Source organism: Geotrypetes seraphini, chromosome 17 (genome assembly GCF_902459505.1).
Source record: "Geotrypetes seraphini chromosome 17, aGeoSer1.1, whole genome shotgun sequence".
NCBI classification, from domain to species: domain Eukaryota; kingdom Metazoa; phylum Chordata; class Amphibia; order Gymnophiona; family Dermophiidae; genus Geotrypetes; species Geotrypetes seraphini.
The window spans coordinates 45599774-45616759 of NC_047100.1; the positions used below are offsets into that span (position 1 = coordinate 45599774).

General features: G+C 48.8%; 1 protein-coding gene across 1 annotated transcript in view; it reads left to right on the forward strand.

Moving 5' to 3' along the window:
• Positions 1–16986, forward strand: part of ZMYND10 (zinc finger MYND-type containing 10) — a 66960-nt gene that overhangs the window by 16694 nt on the left and 33280 nt on the right. The window contains exons 5-6 of the mRNA XM_033925723.1: positions 1034–1183; positions 11838–11926. Coding sequence (XP_033781614.1) covers positions 1034–1183; positions 11838–11926 — 239 coding nt within the window. The remainder of the gene's footprint in view (positions 1–1033; positions 1184–11837; positions 11927–16986) is intronic.

The window sequence follows — 16986 nt, forward strand, 5'->3', positions numbered from 1 at the left end:
CCACAGAGGGGCAAGAAGGAAGAAAGGTGAGACAGGAAAATGCTAGGGGTAGAAAGAAAGGGACTGGGAGATGTATGTAGCCCACCTCATTCTCAATGCCTGACATGGGTGGAGAGAGGGAGAGGAGATTCTGGAAATGATTGAACCATATGGGAAAGGTCAAAAGGGAGTGGCAAGAAAATGAGTGAGGGATAATGGTGAATACAGAAATAGAAATGTGGCAATGAGGAGTAGATGGAAGGAAATAGGAGACTGGGAAAGGAGTGAGTTGGGAATTGGAAGAGCTAGGGACTGAGAGGAGATGGAAAAATCAATAGTTGAAAACTAAAAAGAAGGGTTGAGTAAGAGGGTGAAATTTGAGCAGACTAAGGCAGAAAAGAATCAAAGGGAGGAAAGAGCTGACAGGGAAAAATCATTATATTAGAGACAGTCATAGTGAGGAAGTGGAACATAAGAACATAAGAATTGCCATCTCCAGTTCAGACCCTGGGTCCATCAAGTCCGGTGATCCGCACACGCGGAGGCCCCGCCAGGTGTACCCTGGCATAGTTTTAGTCCCCATATCACTGTATGCTTCTCAAGGGAGATGTGCATCTAATTTACCCTTACCCATATCACTCTATGCCACTCTTAAGGAGATGTGCAAGAGAGAAGAAAAGATAAATGGATAGCAGGCACCGTTAAGATAATTAGCAGACAGACAAGAAAGCAGAAAGAAAAACTGGGACCAAGATAATGGGAAAACCAAATGTTCACACAACATAGGTAGAAAAAAGTGTCTTATTTTGAATTTATTAACTGGAGCTGTTGGTTGTGGGATATGTGCATCACAGAGAAGCAACTTTTCCACTGTGATAATATTCCATATGTAAACCTAATTTATGTTCAAAAACACATACTGGTATTTCTGACAGAGGAATTTTCAGCTGTTTCTGCTTTGTAATTCCTATAATATTCTAGAGCTTATGGTAATACTGTGGAACCCAGAATATAAGACTGAAGAATGTCATTCAGATTTTCTCTTGCTATGCAGGATGTGTGTGAGTCAGCTGAGGATACAGTTATGGACTTGATCGATTATTGTCACAGGAAGCTAACCCTATTAGTGGCTCGAATCAGTACAGACACCTTGACTGAAGACAGGCTTATTCCTGGTGAGCTGAGCGTCCCATCATCTTTGCAGGTCTGTATAACAGATAAAGCAAGATCTGAAACAGAAAAGTTTTAAACTGGCACCTAAAATTCATAAAATGCCTTCTTGTCGTTTGTCTGTCTCTTTTGTGTTTTGATGTACAGTGCTGCGTATGTCTAGTACCGCTATAGAAATGATTAGTAGTCTTGATAAATATCAATTTGGGATGTATTGTCATTAGAGATGACTTGGAAAATGATGACATAAACTATCTTTCTAGTGTAATGGGAACATCATTCTTGAATATACGGCTTTATGCTCCCCTGGTTGCAAGAGCCTCATTTACATTTTTCGACTCTTCCTCCCTCCCTCTGTCCTGAATCTCCTCAGTTTTTCTCTCTACCCGAGAGATGGTAGAAGCATGTTTGTTCTGCTGGTGTTTCTATTCTTTTAAGTTGCGTTTTTTTAATCCGATTGTTTCCAAGTTTTATTTAAAATTTGATAAAACGCTTATAAAAATTTCTAAGTGATTTACATTAAAAAGTTAAGACAAAAATCACATAACCAGACTGATACATAATAATCACTTACTGGAGAGTTAAGGAAGGAGGGTAGAACTACAATTGTGATAGGAAAGTAACATAAAAAGGGTAAAAACATTAGGGAGGGATTAGTAGCTGCCTAGGGAAGGCTAGTTTGTAACTGTGACTGTGCTAAACTAAGGATCTGTAGTTTATCTCTGAATTTAAGTCTCAAAAGCGTCATTATAAAGAAAACTTGTGAAGCTTTCTAGTGCTGCAGAGAATCCCAGTTTGCGGGACAGCTGTGGCTGCGAAAAGACACAGCCTCGGTGGACACAAGTCTGTAGCCAAGAGCCAGCCTGCATTGCAGGACACTTACTTGGCCAGTCCGCACTAACGGTTCGGGAGCTTAGGGACCGTTTCCTTGGGAGTATATCTCGTTCCAGGTTTTGTCCGCAGAAAGCATGAGTGCAGTCTAAGCAACCCTATGGCGGTATTGCACCTGGATTGGGTCTCAACTGCATTTTTCTCCCCCTTTCCGTGCGTATGGGTTTCAGTGGGGGTTGAGGTCCCAGTCCAAAAAGCAAGCTATTCGGTTTCCAGGCTTGTCTGAGGCAGGTCTTCTCAGGAATCTGACTGTAGTTTCCAGCTCTGATAGCTCCCAGCACCCACTTGGCACAGTGAGTAAGGCTGTCTCAGCCTGTGAGACAAAATCAGGGGAATCTTTAGAAGTTTGTTTTTTTTTTTCTTGGGCTAGGGACAGGGTCTCCCACCTCTAAAATCCTATTCCTCAAAATTTTTTACCTTTATTTTGGCTCCCATAGGCCGTTTTTAGCACCAAAATCTTGGATTTCCTGATTTTGAAATAAAAGGTTCTGTCTGTCTCAAAACATCTCAATATGACTTAAAATTAGTCTAGATGGACTCAGGCCAGGATATCCTGGATTCATGCCAGATTTGCACTGGATGGTTGGCTGAGGAGCATCTGTGTTCCACATGAAGTACAGCACATGGGGTGGAGGGCATAAACCACCAGAGTAGCCCCATCAAGTTCCTCTCATGGTATAGGGTTCCAGATAGCTTGAGCTCTAAGTAAAAAATCCTGGTGGGCGCTGGAAAATGGTAAAAGTGTGTCCTCAGCGAAGTGCAGCTGCGCCCTTGCTGGAAAACCCCAGAAGGGACAGCAGGAACACCCACAAGAGCCCTTGGAGCATCTTGGTCAGGGTTTCACGCCAGAATTTATCAGCATTATGTATGAGGCATACTTAAATTACAGCAGCTGCAGAGATTCCTCTGGAGCAACGTCTGTAATAGCCAGAGGATCTTCAGTCTAAGATTGCAATTCCCCTGTAACAGGACCATACATGAGGAGGATTCAGATGAAATGAATTCTCTCTCCATTCCTTTACTTTCCTAGTCGAGGTCCTCAGTAGTGGGTGAATCTGTCTCACACCTGGGAGGGCTAGGTCACAATCAAGTGGCAGACCTGGATCTTGGAGAAGACCTCACTGTGCGCATGTTTAAACCCTCAGCGCTTTTGGAAGTAATTACCGAGTCCCTCCAAGAATTAAAGATAGAGACTCTTAATGCTCAGTGCTCAGACCACTTGCTTTCTCTCCCATCTAGACGTTACTAAGATGTTGACAGATCATTAAGCGGTCCAGAGGAGGGCGATGAAAATGGTAGGTTTGCGCCAAAAGACTTATGATGAAAGACTGGAAGCCCTGAATATGTATACCCTAGAGGAAAGGAGGGGCAGAGGAGATATGATTCAGACGTTCAGATACTTGAAAGGTATTAACGTAGAACAAAATATTTTCCAGAGAAAGGAAAATGATAAAACCAGAGGACATGATTTGAGGTTGAGGGGTGGAAGACTCAAGAGCAATGTAAGGAAATTCTTCTTTATGGAGAGGATGGTTGATGCGCTTCCGAGGGAGGTGGTGGAGAGGAAAACGATGACAGAGTTTTAAAAAAGCATGGGATGAACACAGAGGATCTCGAATCAGAAAATAATGGTATATATTGAAGAACTAAAGCAAGTACTGGGCAGACTTACACGGTCTGTGTCCGTATACAGCCATTTGGTTGAGGATGTACTGGGTGAGTTTTGATGGAGACTTCAATAGATGGAATCTAAGCACAATATCGGGCAGAGCTTTGGGTTCTGGCGCAGAACTAGCTAAGAAAAAGGAAAATTTAGATTATATCAGTAATTTAAAGAGAAGGTAAGGTTGGGCAGACTGGATGGACCATTCGGGTCCTTATCTGCCATCATCTACTATGTTACTATGTAAGAGGTCATTTGAAAATATGTTTATTAAAGGATCAATGCATACGAGAAAATACAGAGTATGACCATACAATAGGGACATCATGTACAATGATCAAAGGTGCAGGCAAAGAATGAACAAACATGAATAAATCCACAACATATCAACTCCCATGCAGATCCAATTTTGAAATGAAACCCTCCCTTCCAACCCCTCCCCCCCACCCTGTGCACCCGGGACCTCTAACCAGCCCTAAAAGGAGCTCCAATAATCCAAATAGGTTATAGATTTCCAGCTCGCTGCCCCCCGGCGATGCTGCCGTTCCCACCCAGCCATCAGAGACATATGAGCCCGCCACTGTTGCACTGTTGGCCGCGTTGTACCAATCCAGTGGCGAAGAATTAGTTTCTTTGTGATTCCTAAGGCCACTAAAAGAAAGCGCCGTCCAGGGTCGCTAACACCCGCTTCCACCAGGGGACCTGTGACACCCAACAGCAACGTCTTGTAAGACCAGTCTATAGATAATCCTATAACGTTTTCCAGCTCCCGAAGCACAGAAATCCACAGGGGCCCTACATGTGAGCATTCCAAAAAGTGATGTACCAGGGTGTCCCGACGGGCCGGACATCTGGGGCAGCAGTCATCAGGCCATAGCCCCATTTTGTGTCCCTTACATCTCGTTAAATAAGATTGGTGCAGAATCTGCAGATGTACTTCCCTCAAACTCACATTAGGGGAGGCAGAGGCACATTCCTGAAAACACCGAACTAATTCATCAGCAGTGACCTGCTCTCCCAATGCTGAAGTCCAATCCATTGCCATAACATCAAGAAACCTATCAGACCGTCTTTCCCTCCCCACTTTATACCACTCTGAGAGCGTGTTAAGGTCAGATGGGGCGGACAAAAACTGGTGATCCAAGGAAGTGAAAGTGGGCAAGCTGCCCTCCGGCGAACGGAGCGCCAAACAATAACTGCGCATCTGCAGGTACGCAAACATAGACCCTGCGGTCCAACCCCAGCGGTCCCGACATGCCGTGAAAGAGGGAACCGATCCTGACCCCACTTCAACCACCTGCCCCACAAAGCGACACCCAGACGTCCGAACTGAGGCAAAAAATGCGTGCAACGAACCAGCAGGAAACTTAGGATTACCCACCAATTCCGTAAAAGGCGAAGGACCCACCGCGCCCCCCAAGGAAGACCGCCACCAGCTCCAGGCCATTCGTAAGGGTCGAAGCATAGAAGGGCAGGGTCCCGCCCCATGCCACAGGAGGTTAAAAACTGACACCGGAGCTGACAAAATGTACCAGAATCCAACCGGGGCAAACCTGGCAACTCCCGTATATAATTCATGCACCCATCTCAACAAAGCAGCCACATTGTAAAGACGCAAATCGGGCAAATTCACACCACCGTGCTCTCGCCCCCTAATCAGTTTGTTATAGCCAATTTTCACCCGGCGGGAGCGCCATACAAAGGACGAAACGACCCCCCGATAAGCCTGCACATCCTTCTGTTTAACCCAAAGGGGCACCATTTGTAGTGGATACAGGAGTTTCGGCAAGAGGACCATTTTAATAAGGGCAACGCGTCCCAGGGGCGAGAGGGGAAACTCCATCCATCTCCTACATAGAGCTCGGACAGCATCTAATTTATCAAGTACATTCTTCCGATATACCACCCCCGGATCCGCATGCAGATATATTCCCAGATATTTGAGCGTACCCTTAGACCATTGCAACGGAAAGGAAGAATCATGCTGCAAAACACACGGTGAGCATGTCATCCGCAAACAAATTAATTTTAAATTCTTGGGAACCCAACCGAATACCACGCAAGTCGGGGCTCTGACGGAGCTTAGCCGCAATAGGCTCTAGAGCCAAGACAAAAAGCATCGGGGAGAGGGGACAGCCCTGGCGCGTCCCTCTCTCGAGTTCAAAAGAAGAGGTAAGCTCCCCGTTAATCAAGATTTGGGCCGTAGGATGAGCGTATAATGATCGAATCCCATTCAGATAGCTCCCCATAATGCCGAACTGAGGAAGAACCCAAAAAAGATAATCCCACAACACTTTATCGAACGCTTTTTCCGCGTCCAAACTAACTACTAGAGCATTCTGCTGTCCCGGGTGTTGCCCAACAAGTTCAGGATTCTGAAGCACCGAAAGCGCCCTCAGCACATTAGCAGATGAATAGCGGCCCGGCACAAAACCTGCCTGGTCCGAATGAATTAAATTGGGCAAAACCCGACCCAGGCGAGCCGCCATAATAGCAGCAAACAACTTGATATCTTGATTGAGCAGAGAAATAGGTCTATAGGAACCCAGCTGATCTTCCGCTCGACCCGGTTTCGGTAGAACCACAATATTAGCGTGAGTTAGTCTATGCGGAGGCAGTTCACCTCTACTAAGAGCCCCACACAGGGCTTGAAAGGGGCCCACCACTCGTATCCCCAACAACTTATAATATTCAGAACCCAGTCCGTCCGGCCCAGGGGCTTTAGCCAATTTTAAGGCCCGAATAGCTTGTTGGAACTCCAACCCTCGCACCGGGGCATTTAACACCTCCCGCTGCTCATGTCCCAGGGACGGAAGCTGTAGGTCCTTAAAGAAAGTCGTCCTCTGTTCAGTGTCACAGATCCCCTTATCATATAGAGCCCTATAGTAGTTAACAAAACTCTGCTGTATCCCAGCTTGGGCAGTTATCTCTCTACCATCAGGCGCCCGAATCTTTGAAATTATTTGCTTCGGGGCCCTGGAGGTAACCAAAGATGCAAGCAGTTTCCCTGCTTTGTTACCCCAGCGGTGGAGCCGATATTTATACAATCTGATATCTCTGAGGGCTCTGTCCGCCAGCTAGCCATTAATTTGCCTACGTAGGTCAAAATATTGAGATCGAGCTGCCGTGGCACCCGGAGCATGTAAACTCCCACGCAGCGCGGCCAAACTTTGTGTTAAGTTTAACAGTGTCTTATCTTGGGCTCTGCGCTTGCGGGCAGTGTACTCTATAATTTTACCCCGCAAGACCGCCTTGCTCGCCTCCCAAAACACCACCTCTGATACATCAGAAGCAGGGTTGTCGTTCACAAAGAAATCCCATTGTTGTTCCAGAAAATCCTTAAACTCATCATCTTCATATAACGTGGGATTCATACGCCAACTGGTAGTCGACCCCCGGGGCCCCGGCCTATCTATGAGCTCCAGCCAAACCAAGTGGTGATCTGACAAAACACCGTCTTCAATCACCACTCGTGGAGTATCCGCCAGCAGAGAAGGAGCCACCAACAGGTAGTCCAAACGGCTATGAACATCATGCACTAGAGAGTGAAAAGTGAAGTCAGATTCAGTAGGATGCAGTGTGCGCCAGACATCAATCAGACCCAGTTGGTGCATCACAAAGTTCACCCCCTTGTGATCGCCTCCTTTCAGTCGGGGCTTAGGCGGCTTGCAATCAACAAGTGGGTCTGCAGTGATGTTAAAGTCCCCACCTAGCACCAATTGGTATTCAGAGAAAGGCGTCAGAGCCGTTACTAATACAGAAAAAAAATCTATGAGAGTATACATTAGGTGCATAAAGAGAACAAAACACATATTTCTTCCCCCAAAAAATTCCTGCCCAGATCACATATCGCCCCTCAGGGTCCTGTATTACTTTGTGCATAGTAAAAGGATGTTTTTTATGAAAGAGGAGAGCAATACCTCGCTGTCTGGAGTTATAGGAAGCAAAAGCTACTTCCCCTACCCACTCCCTCTTCAGTTTAACATGTTCTGTCACGCTGAGGTGCATCTCCTGAAGCATCAAAACATCTACTTTTAATTTCTTACAGTATTGAAATAATTTGCTGCGCTTCACCGGGGAATGCAAGCCATCAATGTTAAAGCTGGCAATCCTAACAGAACTCACAGTAGCAGCTGGTAAGAAGTAAGTTCCCCCAGTAACAACAGGCCTGTGGGGCAGCAGCGCCGGCCTCCCAGCCAAACCGGCACGCCACCCATTGAATCATCAAAACATTGCTGGTCATAGACCCCCGGGTGCTCCCAAGATACAGCCCACCCTCCCACCCCTCCCCCAACAAAACTTCCTGTTCCTTCAGATAAACCCCCCACCCCCCACAGATATCTCCCTTATCCAGTCCCCCCTTCCGTAATCCCTCCCCAACCCATAACCACACTCTCGTCCACACTCTCATAACACCAACCCCTGCAGGAAGCAAACACAGATACTCTCACTCCCCTCCCCAAAACTCCCCCTCCCCCCCATCTACCCCCGTGACCTTAAAACAAATACCAGAACTGTCCAGAACCTGCAAAAAACAAAGCTATGTGCAGGGACACATAACTAGAGACATACAACTGGAGACCTGGAAGAACAACAACACAGACCCCCTCAGAACCAAAGTAAGTTCCCGGGGAGGGTAGGCATTCCTGCCGTAAAAATCTCCATTGAAAGTGCTCCCCGAGAGGTCCCCTCCAACCAAAAAAAAAACACCAGAATCAAAAATAAAACACAGTCTCTCACAAACAGTCCCACACGCTGAGACCGGAGACATCAGCAGGGACCCCAAGGGGCTTCTCCCCTCGAGATAGAAACGTAAAGATGAAGAGGGGAACAACACAGCTTCGTCAGGTCCAGATCATCCAGAAGGTAAAGATCGGTCGAGTCTTCAGATGAGGCCTACTGGGCGGGAAGGCTCTCGATGAAGCGCTTGAGTTCCTCCGCCTGGGACACAGTGAAGGTGCGATTTTCATGGGTCAGGCGCACCTTAGCTGGATATAAGAAAGCAAATTTTATTCCCCTTGCGACCAGCTGCGAACAATATGGTGTGAAGGTTCTGCGCTGTTCAGCCACCTTAATAGAGAAATCTTGGAAGATCAAAATCTTGGCACCCTCATATTCTAGATGCCGGGACTTCTTAAATAGCTCAAGCAGACGGGCTTTGATAGCATAATTATGAAAGCGGGCCAGCACAGCTCTCGGTCTACCAGCGCTCTCGTGCTCTCGTCGCTGTCCCACCCGGTGGACTCGTTCCACCACCACTGGGCCCGCATGCTCCAGGAGGCCCAACTCCTTCGGCAGCCACTTCTCCACAATATGGAGGAGCTCAGGGTCCTTAACAGACTCTGGAATTCCGATGATCCGGAGATTCTTCCGTCGGGCTCTATTTTCCTGATCTTCAACTTTCTCCATGAGCTGACCAACTCGAGTTTCCAGCAGGTCTAGCTTCCCGTCTGCTACCCCAGCACGATCCTCCTGGGCTGACATCCTCTGCTCCACGTGCTGCAACTGAGCAGCTTGTCCCGTCAAGGTGTCCTTCAGTTCATCCATAGAGGCATGCAGTTTAGCTAGTTTGTCATCTAGCAACTGTGACAAATGCCTCATGGACACCTGCAGCACATCGTCGGATCGATCCATCGGGACGTCGGTTTGCGTGCCGGCCATCTTGCACGCTGGGCTCCCACACTGCTTCGCCGGCCGAGAAACTTTCGGCGGCATGCCCCGCGGCCAAAACTGCGTTCTGCGCCTCCCCGAACCGCAACAATGTGCCCCTGCAGTAGCGCCTGCACTGGCGTTCAAAAAATTGAAGTTTCACCCGACATGGGCGGTGATTAGGGGGGAGAAACCGGGAAGTCGGAGCGGAGCTCTGTGCACGGACGTCCGCTCAGGAACCCGCCATCACGTGACCCCGTAAGAGGTCATTTGAAGTTGCGGCGTTGGTGTTGAACGTGGCAGCAGTGGCTTCGTATGTCGCACGCGCTTGCCACTCTGTTATGTCATGCTCTGGGAGCAGATGCAGACATAAAACTACAGTTCCTTCTGTCAGAAGTGGATTATGTTGCAGATGCTCTATATGATCTGTTTAGGTTTCTGAACAAGGTCTCTACTTATGCTATTTCTGCCCGGAGAATGCTCTAGATTCATCTTCAAAGGTTACTGTGAGCAAATTATCCTTCTTTAGCAACTCTCCAGACCGGTATAGCTATTGATCTTACAGATGGTGCTTCCAGTGGATATTTGTAAGGCTGCCGTTTGGTCTTTCTTGCATTCTTTTGTCAGGCCAATCAGTGGGTCCTGGAAGTGTTTCGGGATGGTAATGCTCTGGAGTTTGTCCACTCCCTGCCAGATCATTTTCTAGCTTCTTCTTGTCAGGCAGAGTGGAAGAAGCAGATGCCAGTCTTCTCAGTTGGGGAGCTCAGTGTCTAGGTCACTCAGCTCAGGGCACCTGGTCTATGGAGGAGGCGTCCTGGTCGATCAGTGTTCTAGAGACCAGAGCCATCCGTCTGGTGCTGTTAACCTTCCACTCCTTCTTGACCGGCAAGTCGGTCCGGGTTCTGTCGGACAATGCTATGGCGGTGGCCTATGTCAATCGTCAAGGGGGCACCAAGAGTACTCTGGTGGCGCAGGAGGCAGCTTTGCTCATGGTCTGGGCAGAGTCTCATCTTCTGAATATCTCGGCCTCCCTCATAGCAGGAGTAGAGAATGTTCAAGCGGACTTCCTCAGTTGTTACGCGCTAGATCCCGGAGAGTGGTGTGTAAGCCATGTGGCCTTTCAGTTGATAGTGCAAGCTTGGGGTCAGCCCCCCATGGACCTGATGGCCACGAGTGTCGACGCCAAAACACCCCGCTTCAGTTGTCGTAGAGACGGTCAGGCCGAGGGTCTATATCAGGGGTGTCAAAGTCCCTCCTCAAGGGCTGCAATCCAGTCAGGTTTTCAAGATTTCCCCAATGAATATGCATGAGATCTATTTGCATGCACTGCTTTCAATGTATGCTAATAGATCTCATGCATATTCAATGGGGAAATCCTGAAAACCCGACTGGATTGCGGCCCTTGAGGAGGGACTTTGACACCCCTGGTCTAGATGCTCTGGTTCAACCATGTCCAACGGAGGGTCTGTTGTATGTGTTCCTCCATGGCCATTAGTGGGCAGAGTTCTTCTCCGCATTGTTCGTTATCCAGGCCTTGTGATTCTAGTGGCTCCGGATTGGCTCAGGTGCCCATGGTATGCAGACCTGGTGAGGCATCTGGTGGCAGATCCTCTGCCTCTGCATAAGGAAGCCACTCAGCGTTGAGCAGCAGCGCCAAGTCACACTCCTGCTCGTGCCGCTCAACAGCCGAAGAAACTCGATCTGCGGCAGCCAGTTAGCAGCGGGGCAGGATTTCGGAAAGTTTGCTCCTGCCCGCTGAACCTCCACCAGAGATTGACAGAGGTATGAGGATAGAGCAGGGCAGGGGGCAGAGCCTGGCAGTGGCCTGCCAAATTCTGGGAGGGGGACATTGGCTTGAATATAAACCATTTTTAGGCTCATCGAGATAGAAGAAGAGATTCTCTTTCTCAAAGGACCCTCAGCCACAAGAAGGCATCCGCTCAAACTCAGGGGCGGGAAATTTCATGGCGACACCAGGAAATATTTCTTCACCGAGAGAGTGGTTGATCCTTGGAACGAGCTCCCGGTGCAGGTGATCGAGGCAAACAGCGTGCAAGAATTTAAGAGCAAATGGGATGCCCATGTGGGATCCCTTAGAGGTTTAAGCCAAGGGAACCTGTCACCAGGAGTGGGATCCCTAGGATAGTAGACTTGGGGGTGGGTCAGTAGAATGGGCAGATCTGATGGGCTTTGGCCCTTATCTGCCGTCGTCTTCTATGTTTCTATTTTTTGGCCCCAAAATCCAGGTTTATATTCGAGTATTATGTAATATTTTAAATAAATGACTTTCCAAGATAGTGGCAGAGACAGGTGCAATCATCTGTCCTGCAAAACTATTCTTGTTGATGGGCAGTAGGGCAAAGTTGGAAATTCAACCTGTTTCATATGAACTAGCTCTCAGTGGAATGTTAGTGAACAATAAAGCAGAGAAAGATTAGACTTGTTTCCTATATTCCTATATTTGTTCTTCATTTATTTTTTCTAGGAGTTGAAGTTGCAGGCGGAGGCTTTGGAGTTTGATATTGCATTGAAGGCAATGGTTGTGCTTCGTTATATTACTGATAACATAGACAGGTAATCTTTATCTGAAGGCTTTGGTGTATATTTCTCTATTGACTTGATGCTGAGACGGAAGTCTGGCACTTGTTTGTGATGACTGTCATACTTGGTCCACTTTACTCTGCTTTCCCTTGTTCTTCTCACTCATGATTCCTCTGCTTACTCTCCTACATTTCCTTTACTGTGTCTTTATAGGGTCACCTGGAGGGGGGAGGGGGGTTACGGGGCAGGGATTCTCAGTTTAGGTTGAGGACCCTGGCTGGTGAGGGTCCCCAAGCCCTGCCAGCTGAAGGACTCTGCCTACATTTTCCCTGAGTCACTGTCACCTCACTGGGCCTCCACTTCTGCCATGCATGCTCAGTTTTCACAAAACAAAGCGTGCAGTGGGGGAACAGGCCTCTCCTGAGCATGCTCAGTTTCATGGAAATCGAGAACGCGCAGAGGGACGGGCCACTCCCATCCCTCTGCGCATGCATTAGGGCGGAGACCTGGCACGGTGATGCTGGCCCAGGGAACATGTAGGCTGTGGGTGGAAGAGTTTACATAGTAGTAAATGACAGCAGATAAAGACCTGAACGGTCAATCCAGTCTGCCCATTACTTATTCTCATTAAAAATACATTAAATTAACTTGTCTCTTCTTTGATAGTTCTGGGCCATAGACTAAAGTCCACCTGGAGTTGTCCTAGGTTCCAACTGCTGAAGTTGCCATCTAAGCATGATATCTGGTGGCTCTGACTAATTAAGGGCTGTTGAATATCAGCAGTCGGCACACTGAACTCAGTTGAAACAGGCAGGATCCTCTCCTACCCGATTAATTTGCTTTAAATATTGTGCTTGAACTTTTCAGGGATAAAGTCAAAGACATAGTTTTACATATCAAGTACAGTGTCTGAACCCTATAAGAATTCTCTAATCAGCCTCCAGATCAAACATCTTCATTTCAGAGGGGACAACAACCATTATATAAAAGAGCTTAACCACAGCAATTCTTCCAATAATTATATCCCTGCAGGCAGTTCCAGCCCTACACCAGATCACTGCAGCAATGTACAATTATTCAATTGTATTCTCTGCATTAGAGACAAGTGAATACAAACAACAGCCTGAAACGTCACAAAAGTCTGCCAAGCTTGTCCCATCACCATGTCCTTGAGCCAAGCACTTGTTATGGATTTCCATCTTTTCCTCTTACCTCCAGGGTCCTACATATGATAATTCAAAACAAAGCCCACGTGATTTTATAGTGCTTTATTGGCTGAGACAAATATGGTTTCCTGGCTCCCCGCCTTTGCACAGGATCACCCTCTAATGCTGGGAACACATCTCTAACTGATGACTTCTACAGGAGGATTGAATATTACACCCCAGTCTCAAATAGTTGTAGATATCCCAGTCTGCGAGAAATTAAAGAAATCCTCCTTGCTGTCGGGAGATTATGCACTAAAAATCCTGTCATCTTAAACAGAATTGATTTACGTGCTGGTGCAGAGAGAGCCTTCAGGATCCCATAACATACTCTATACCCACCCTTTTGGTGCACCTCTTTCATCACAAGGAGGCCTCAAGACCAGGTCAGTCTGTTTGCATCGTTTAGCTATCACAGCCTGTCTTGCTATATGGATTCTAAATAGGTTTCAGTTCATCTGATGATGGCTTGTTTCATGTGAGAACAATGAAACATAATGGCTCCAATACACAAACCAGCCTCTTCTTGGGATCTCAGCATAGTCCTCACTGTGTTGATGGAACCACTCTTGCTTTGAACCTTCGGTTGAAGCACCACTCAAAATTCAGAATAACTAGCTGAAATTTCATCAGCAAGAAGAGTTATCCTAGGACAAGCAGGCAACATATTCTCACATATGGGTGACGTCATCATGACGTCACCCATATGTGAGAATATGTTGCCTGCTTGTCCTAGGTAAGGACAGTTTGAAAGTGAACTGTCACTTTAAATTTTTTAAAGTGCTTGCAGCTATCCGCACAGAGCATGCTTGACTGCCTTCCTGCCGGAAGAGGCTCGAGGTACCTCAGTTCTTTGTTTTCCGCGGAGCAAAAAGTCTGTTTTTGACTGAACTCTGTTCAGTCGGCGTTGCCTTCCTGCTTCGCATAATTGTCTTCCTTTTTCATTTGTTTTTCTTTCCTTTCCTTTCGTTAAAGTCAAGTGAGTAGAGAAAACTTTATTTTCTTGTTTCCTGTTTTCTCGGGGAGGGGGGGAGGGTTTCCTTGGTGAGTTTCGTGCTTCAGAATTCAGTTTAACTGTATGGCCGCAGGGGCATGCTTTCTTTTGAATTGCGTTGTGTATATACAGTGGTGCCTCGCATAACGGACGCCTCGCACAGCGAACGCTGCGCACAACGAACTTTATGTCTTGATCCGTACAACGAACTTCGTTTCACACAACGAAGTGGCCCGAGCTGCATCCTTCCGCGCAGGCACTGCGCTTAACTGCCCTCTCTCCGCCTGGTTCCCTCTTGCCCCCCCCGACTCCCCGACACGATCGGGGCAAAAAGGAGCCCAAGCCCTCTTGCCCCGCCGATTCCCCAACTCCCCACACAATATCGGGCCAGGAGGGAGCCCAAGTCCTCCTGGCCACGGCGACCCCCTAACCCCACCCTGCACTACATTACGGGCAGGAGGGATCCCAGGCCCTCCTGCCCTCGACGCAAACCCCCCCTCCCCCCAACGACCGCCCCCCCCAAGAACCTCCGACCGCCCCCCCAGCCGACCCGCGACCCCCCTGGCCGACCCCCACGACACCCCCAACCCCCTTCCCCGTACCTTTCTGTAGTTGGCCGGACAGACGGGAGCCAAACCCGCCTGTCCGGCAGGCAGCCAACGACGGAATGAGGCCGGATTGGCCCATCCGTCCCAAAGCTCCGCCTACTGGTGGGGCCTAAGGCGCCTGGGCCAATCAGAATAGGCCTGGGAGCCTTAGGTCCCTCCTGGGGGCGGGGCCTGAGGCACATGGGCCCAACCCGACCATGTGCCTCAGGCCCTGCCCCCAGGAGGGACCTAAGGCTCCCGGGCCTATTCTGATTGGCCCAGGCGCCTTAGGCCCCACCAGTAGGCGGAGCTTTGGGACGGATGGGCCAATCCGGCCTCATTCCGTCGATGGCTGCCTGCCGGACAGGCGGGCTTGGCTCCCGTCTGTCCGGCCAACTACAGAAAGGTACGGGGAAGGGGGTTGGGGGTGTCGTGGGGGTCGGCCAGGGGGGTCGCGGGTCGGCTGGGGGGGCGGTCGGAGGTTCTTGGGGGGGGCGGTCGTTGGGGGGAGGGGGGGTTTGCGTCGAGGGCAGGAGGGCCTGGGATCCCTCCTGCCCGTAATGTAGTGCGGGGTGGGGTTAGGGGGTCGCCGTGGCCAGGAGGACTTGGGCTCCCTCCTGGCCCGATATTGTCGGGGAGTTGGGGAATCGGCGGGGCAAGAGGGCTTGGGCTCCCTTTTGCCCCGATCGTGTCGGGGAGTCGGGGGGGCAAGAGGGCTTGAGCTCCCTTTTGCCCCGATCGTGTCGGGGAGTCGGGGGGGCAAGAGGGCTTGAGCTCCCTCTTGCCCCGATCGTGTCGGGGAGTCGGGGGGGGGGGGCAAGAGGGCTTGAGCTCCCTCTTGCCCCGATCGTGTCGGGGAGTCGGGGGGGCAAGAGGGCTTGAGCTCCCTCTTGCCCCGATCGTGTCGGGGGTGCCAGGGACCACACGGAGTCACCCACCGTACCACCCGATTCGGGTAAGCGCAGGTATCGGTGGGTGGCTTATTTGCGGGGGGGTGACTTATTTTACATTTTTTTCTAAAAAGGGGGGCTGTCTTATTTGATGGCCCTGCCTTATCATCGGGGAAACACGGTAGAAAAAAAAAAAAAATGAACAGTTAAGTCCCAGTTTTTGCCGCTGAGACTCTGCCCTCTCACTGTAAAATTAGACTCTACTTAGTCTGTCTTTAAATTTAAAAAATGTGTGTTGTTTTAAAAAACAATTATGTTTTTAGATGTATCTAAATAAAAATAATAACCAAAAATTTATCTTTTTTTATGTCATCTTAGCATATTTTATGCTACAGAACGAATTATTTTTTTTAACATGTATTGTTATGGGAAAACGCGTTTCACACAACGAACGTTTCACATAACAAACTTGCTCCTGGAACGGATTAAGTTCGTTGTGTGAGGCACCACTGTATTACAAAGTTCCATTTTGATGCCATTAAACTGTGTTATGAAACCAGTCAAAGAATGTTGTTATATCGTGGTCACTGAAAGGCATTACATTTAAAACCTCGTTCTTTAGCACTCTCCAGACCAGTAGAGGTTAACTTTACGAATGGGTATATATCTAATCATGACCAGCAGGTGGAGACTGAAAACAAAACTTTGGGACAGTATATCCTAGCCCCTCCTCTCTATTTCCCTCAGTCTTCTTTCAGTCTCCAGCAGGTGTTGAGTGATCTGTACCCATCTCCCTTGGTAGGGCTGTTGGAATTTGTTTAGGGGGTTTATTGTCCCTGTTTTTAGCCGGACGGAGCTTGGGCGGACTCTGTTTGGGGGTTCGTCCGACCTCGGGGGTGTCAAACCTGGCGGGTCACGAGCGGGGTCCCTCCCCCCACTTCCTCCACCTCCCCACATTTTTTTAGAGGAGCCTCAGCAGTAAGCCTTGCCCCCTAAATCAAGCAAGGCTATTGCTTTGAGAGCCTGTGGAGTCTGTTCTGTAAAAAAAAAAAAAAAAAAAAAAAAATCCTGAGGTAGTGCTGGTCTGGAGGGTTGTATCCCTTTAAGAAAACTGTATTTTACTGTAATTTTTCAACTAACCGGCACTTTTTTACAGCTAGGTCGCGTATGGAGCAATGAGCACTTCTAAAGGGAAAAAGTGCTCATTGTGCTCCAGACGCGAGGCACTCGCGGCCGGCCTGTGCAAGCGGTGTTCAGGCCGGTGCGGTGGAGGAGCTCCGTCGGCAGCGGCTGCAGGCGCCCAGAGCTCCCCGCCGATGGTCTTCTCCGTCCGCCCACGGAGGGATTCCCCAAACCGCCGACGGTCGGGTTTTAGAGGATTCCCTCTCAGCTGATTTTTTGACAGCTGATGCCGGCT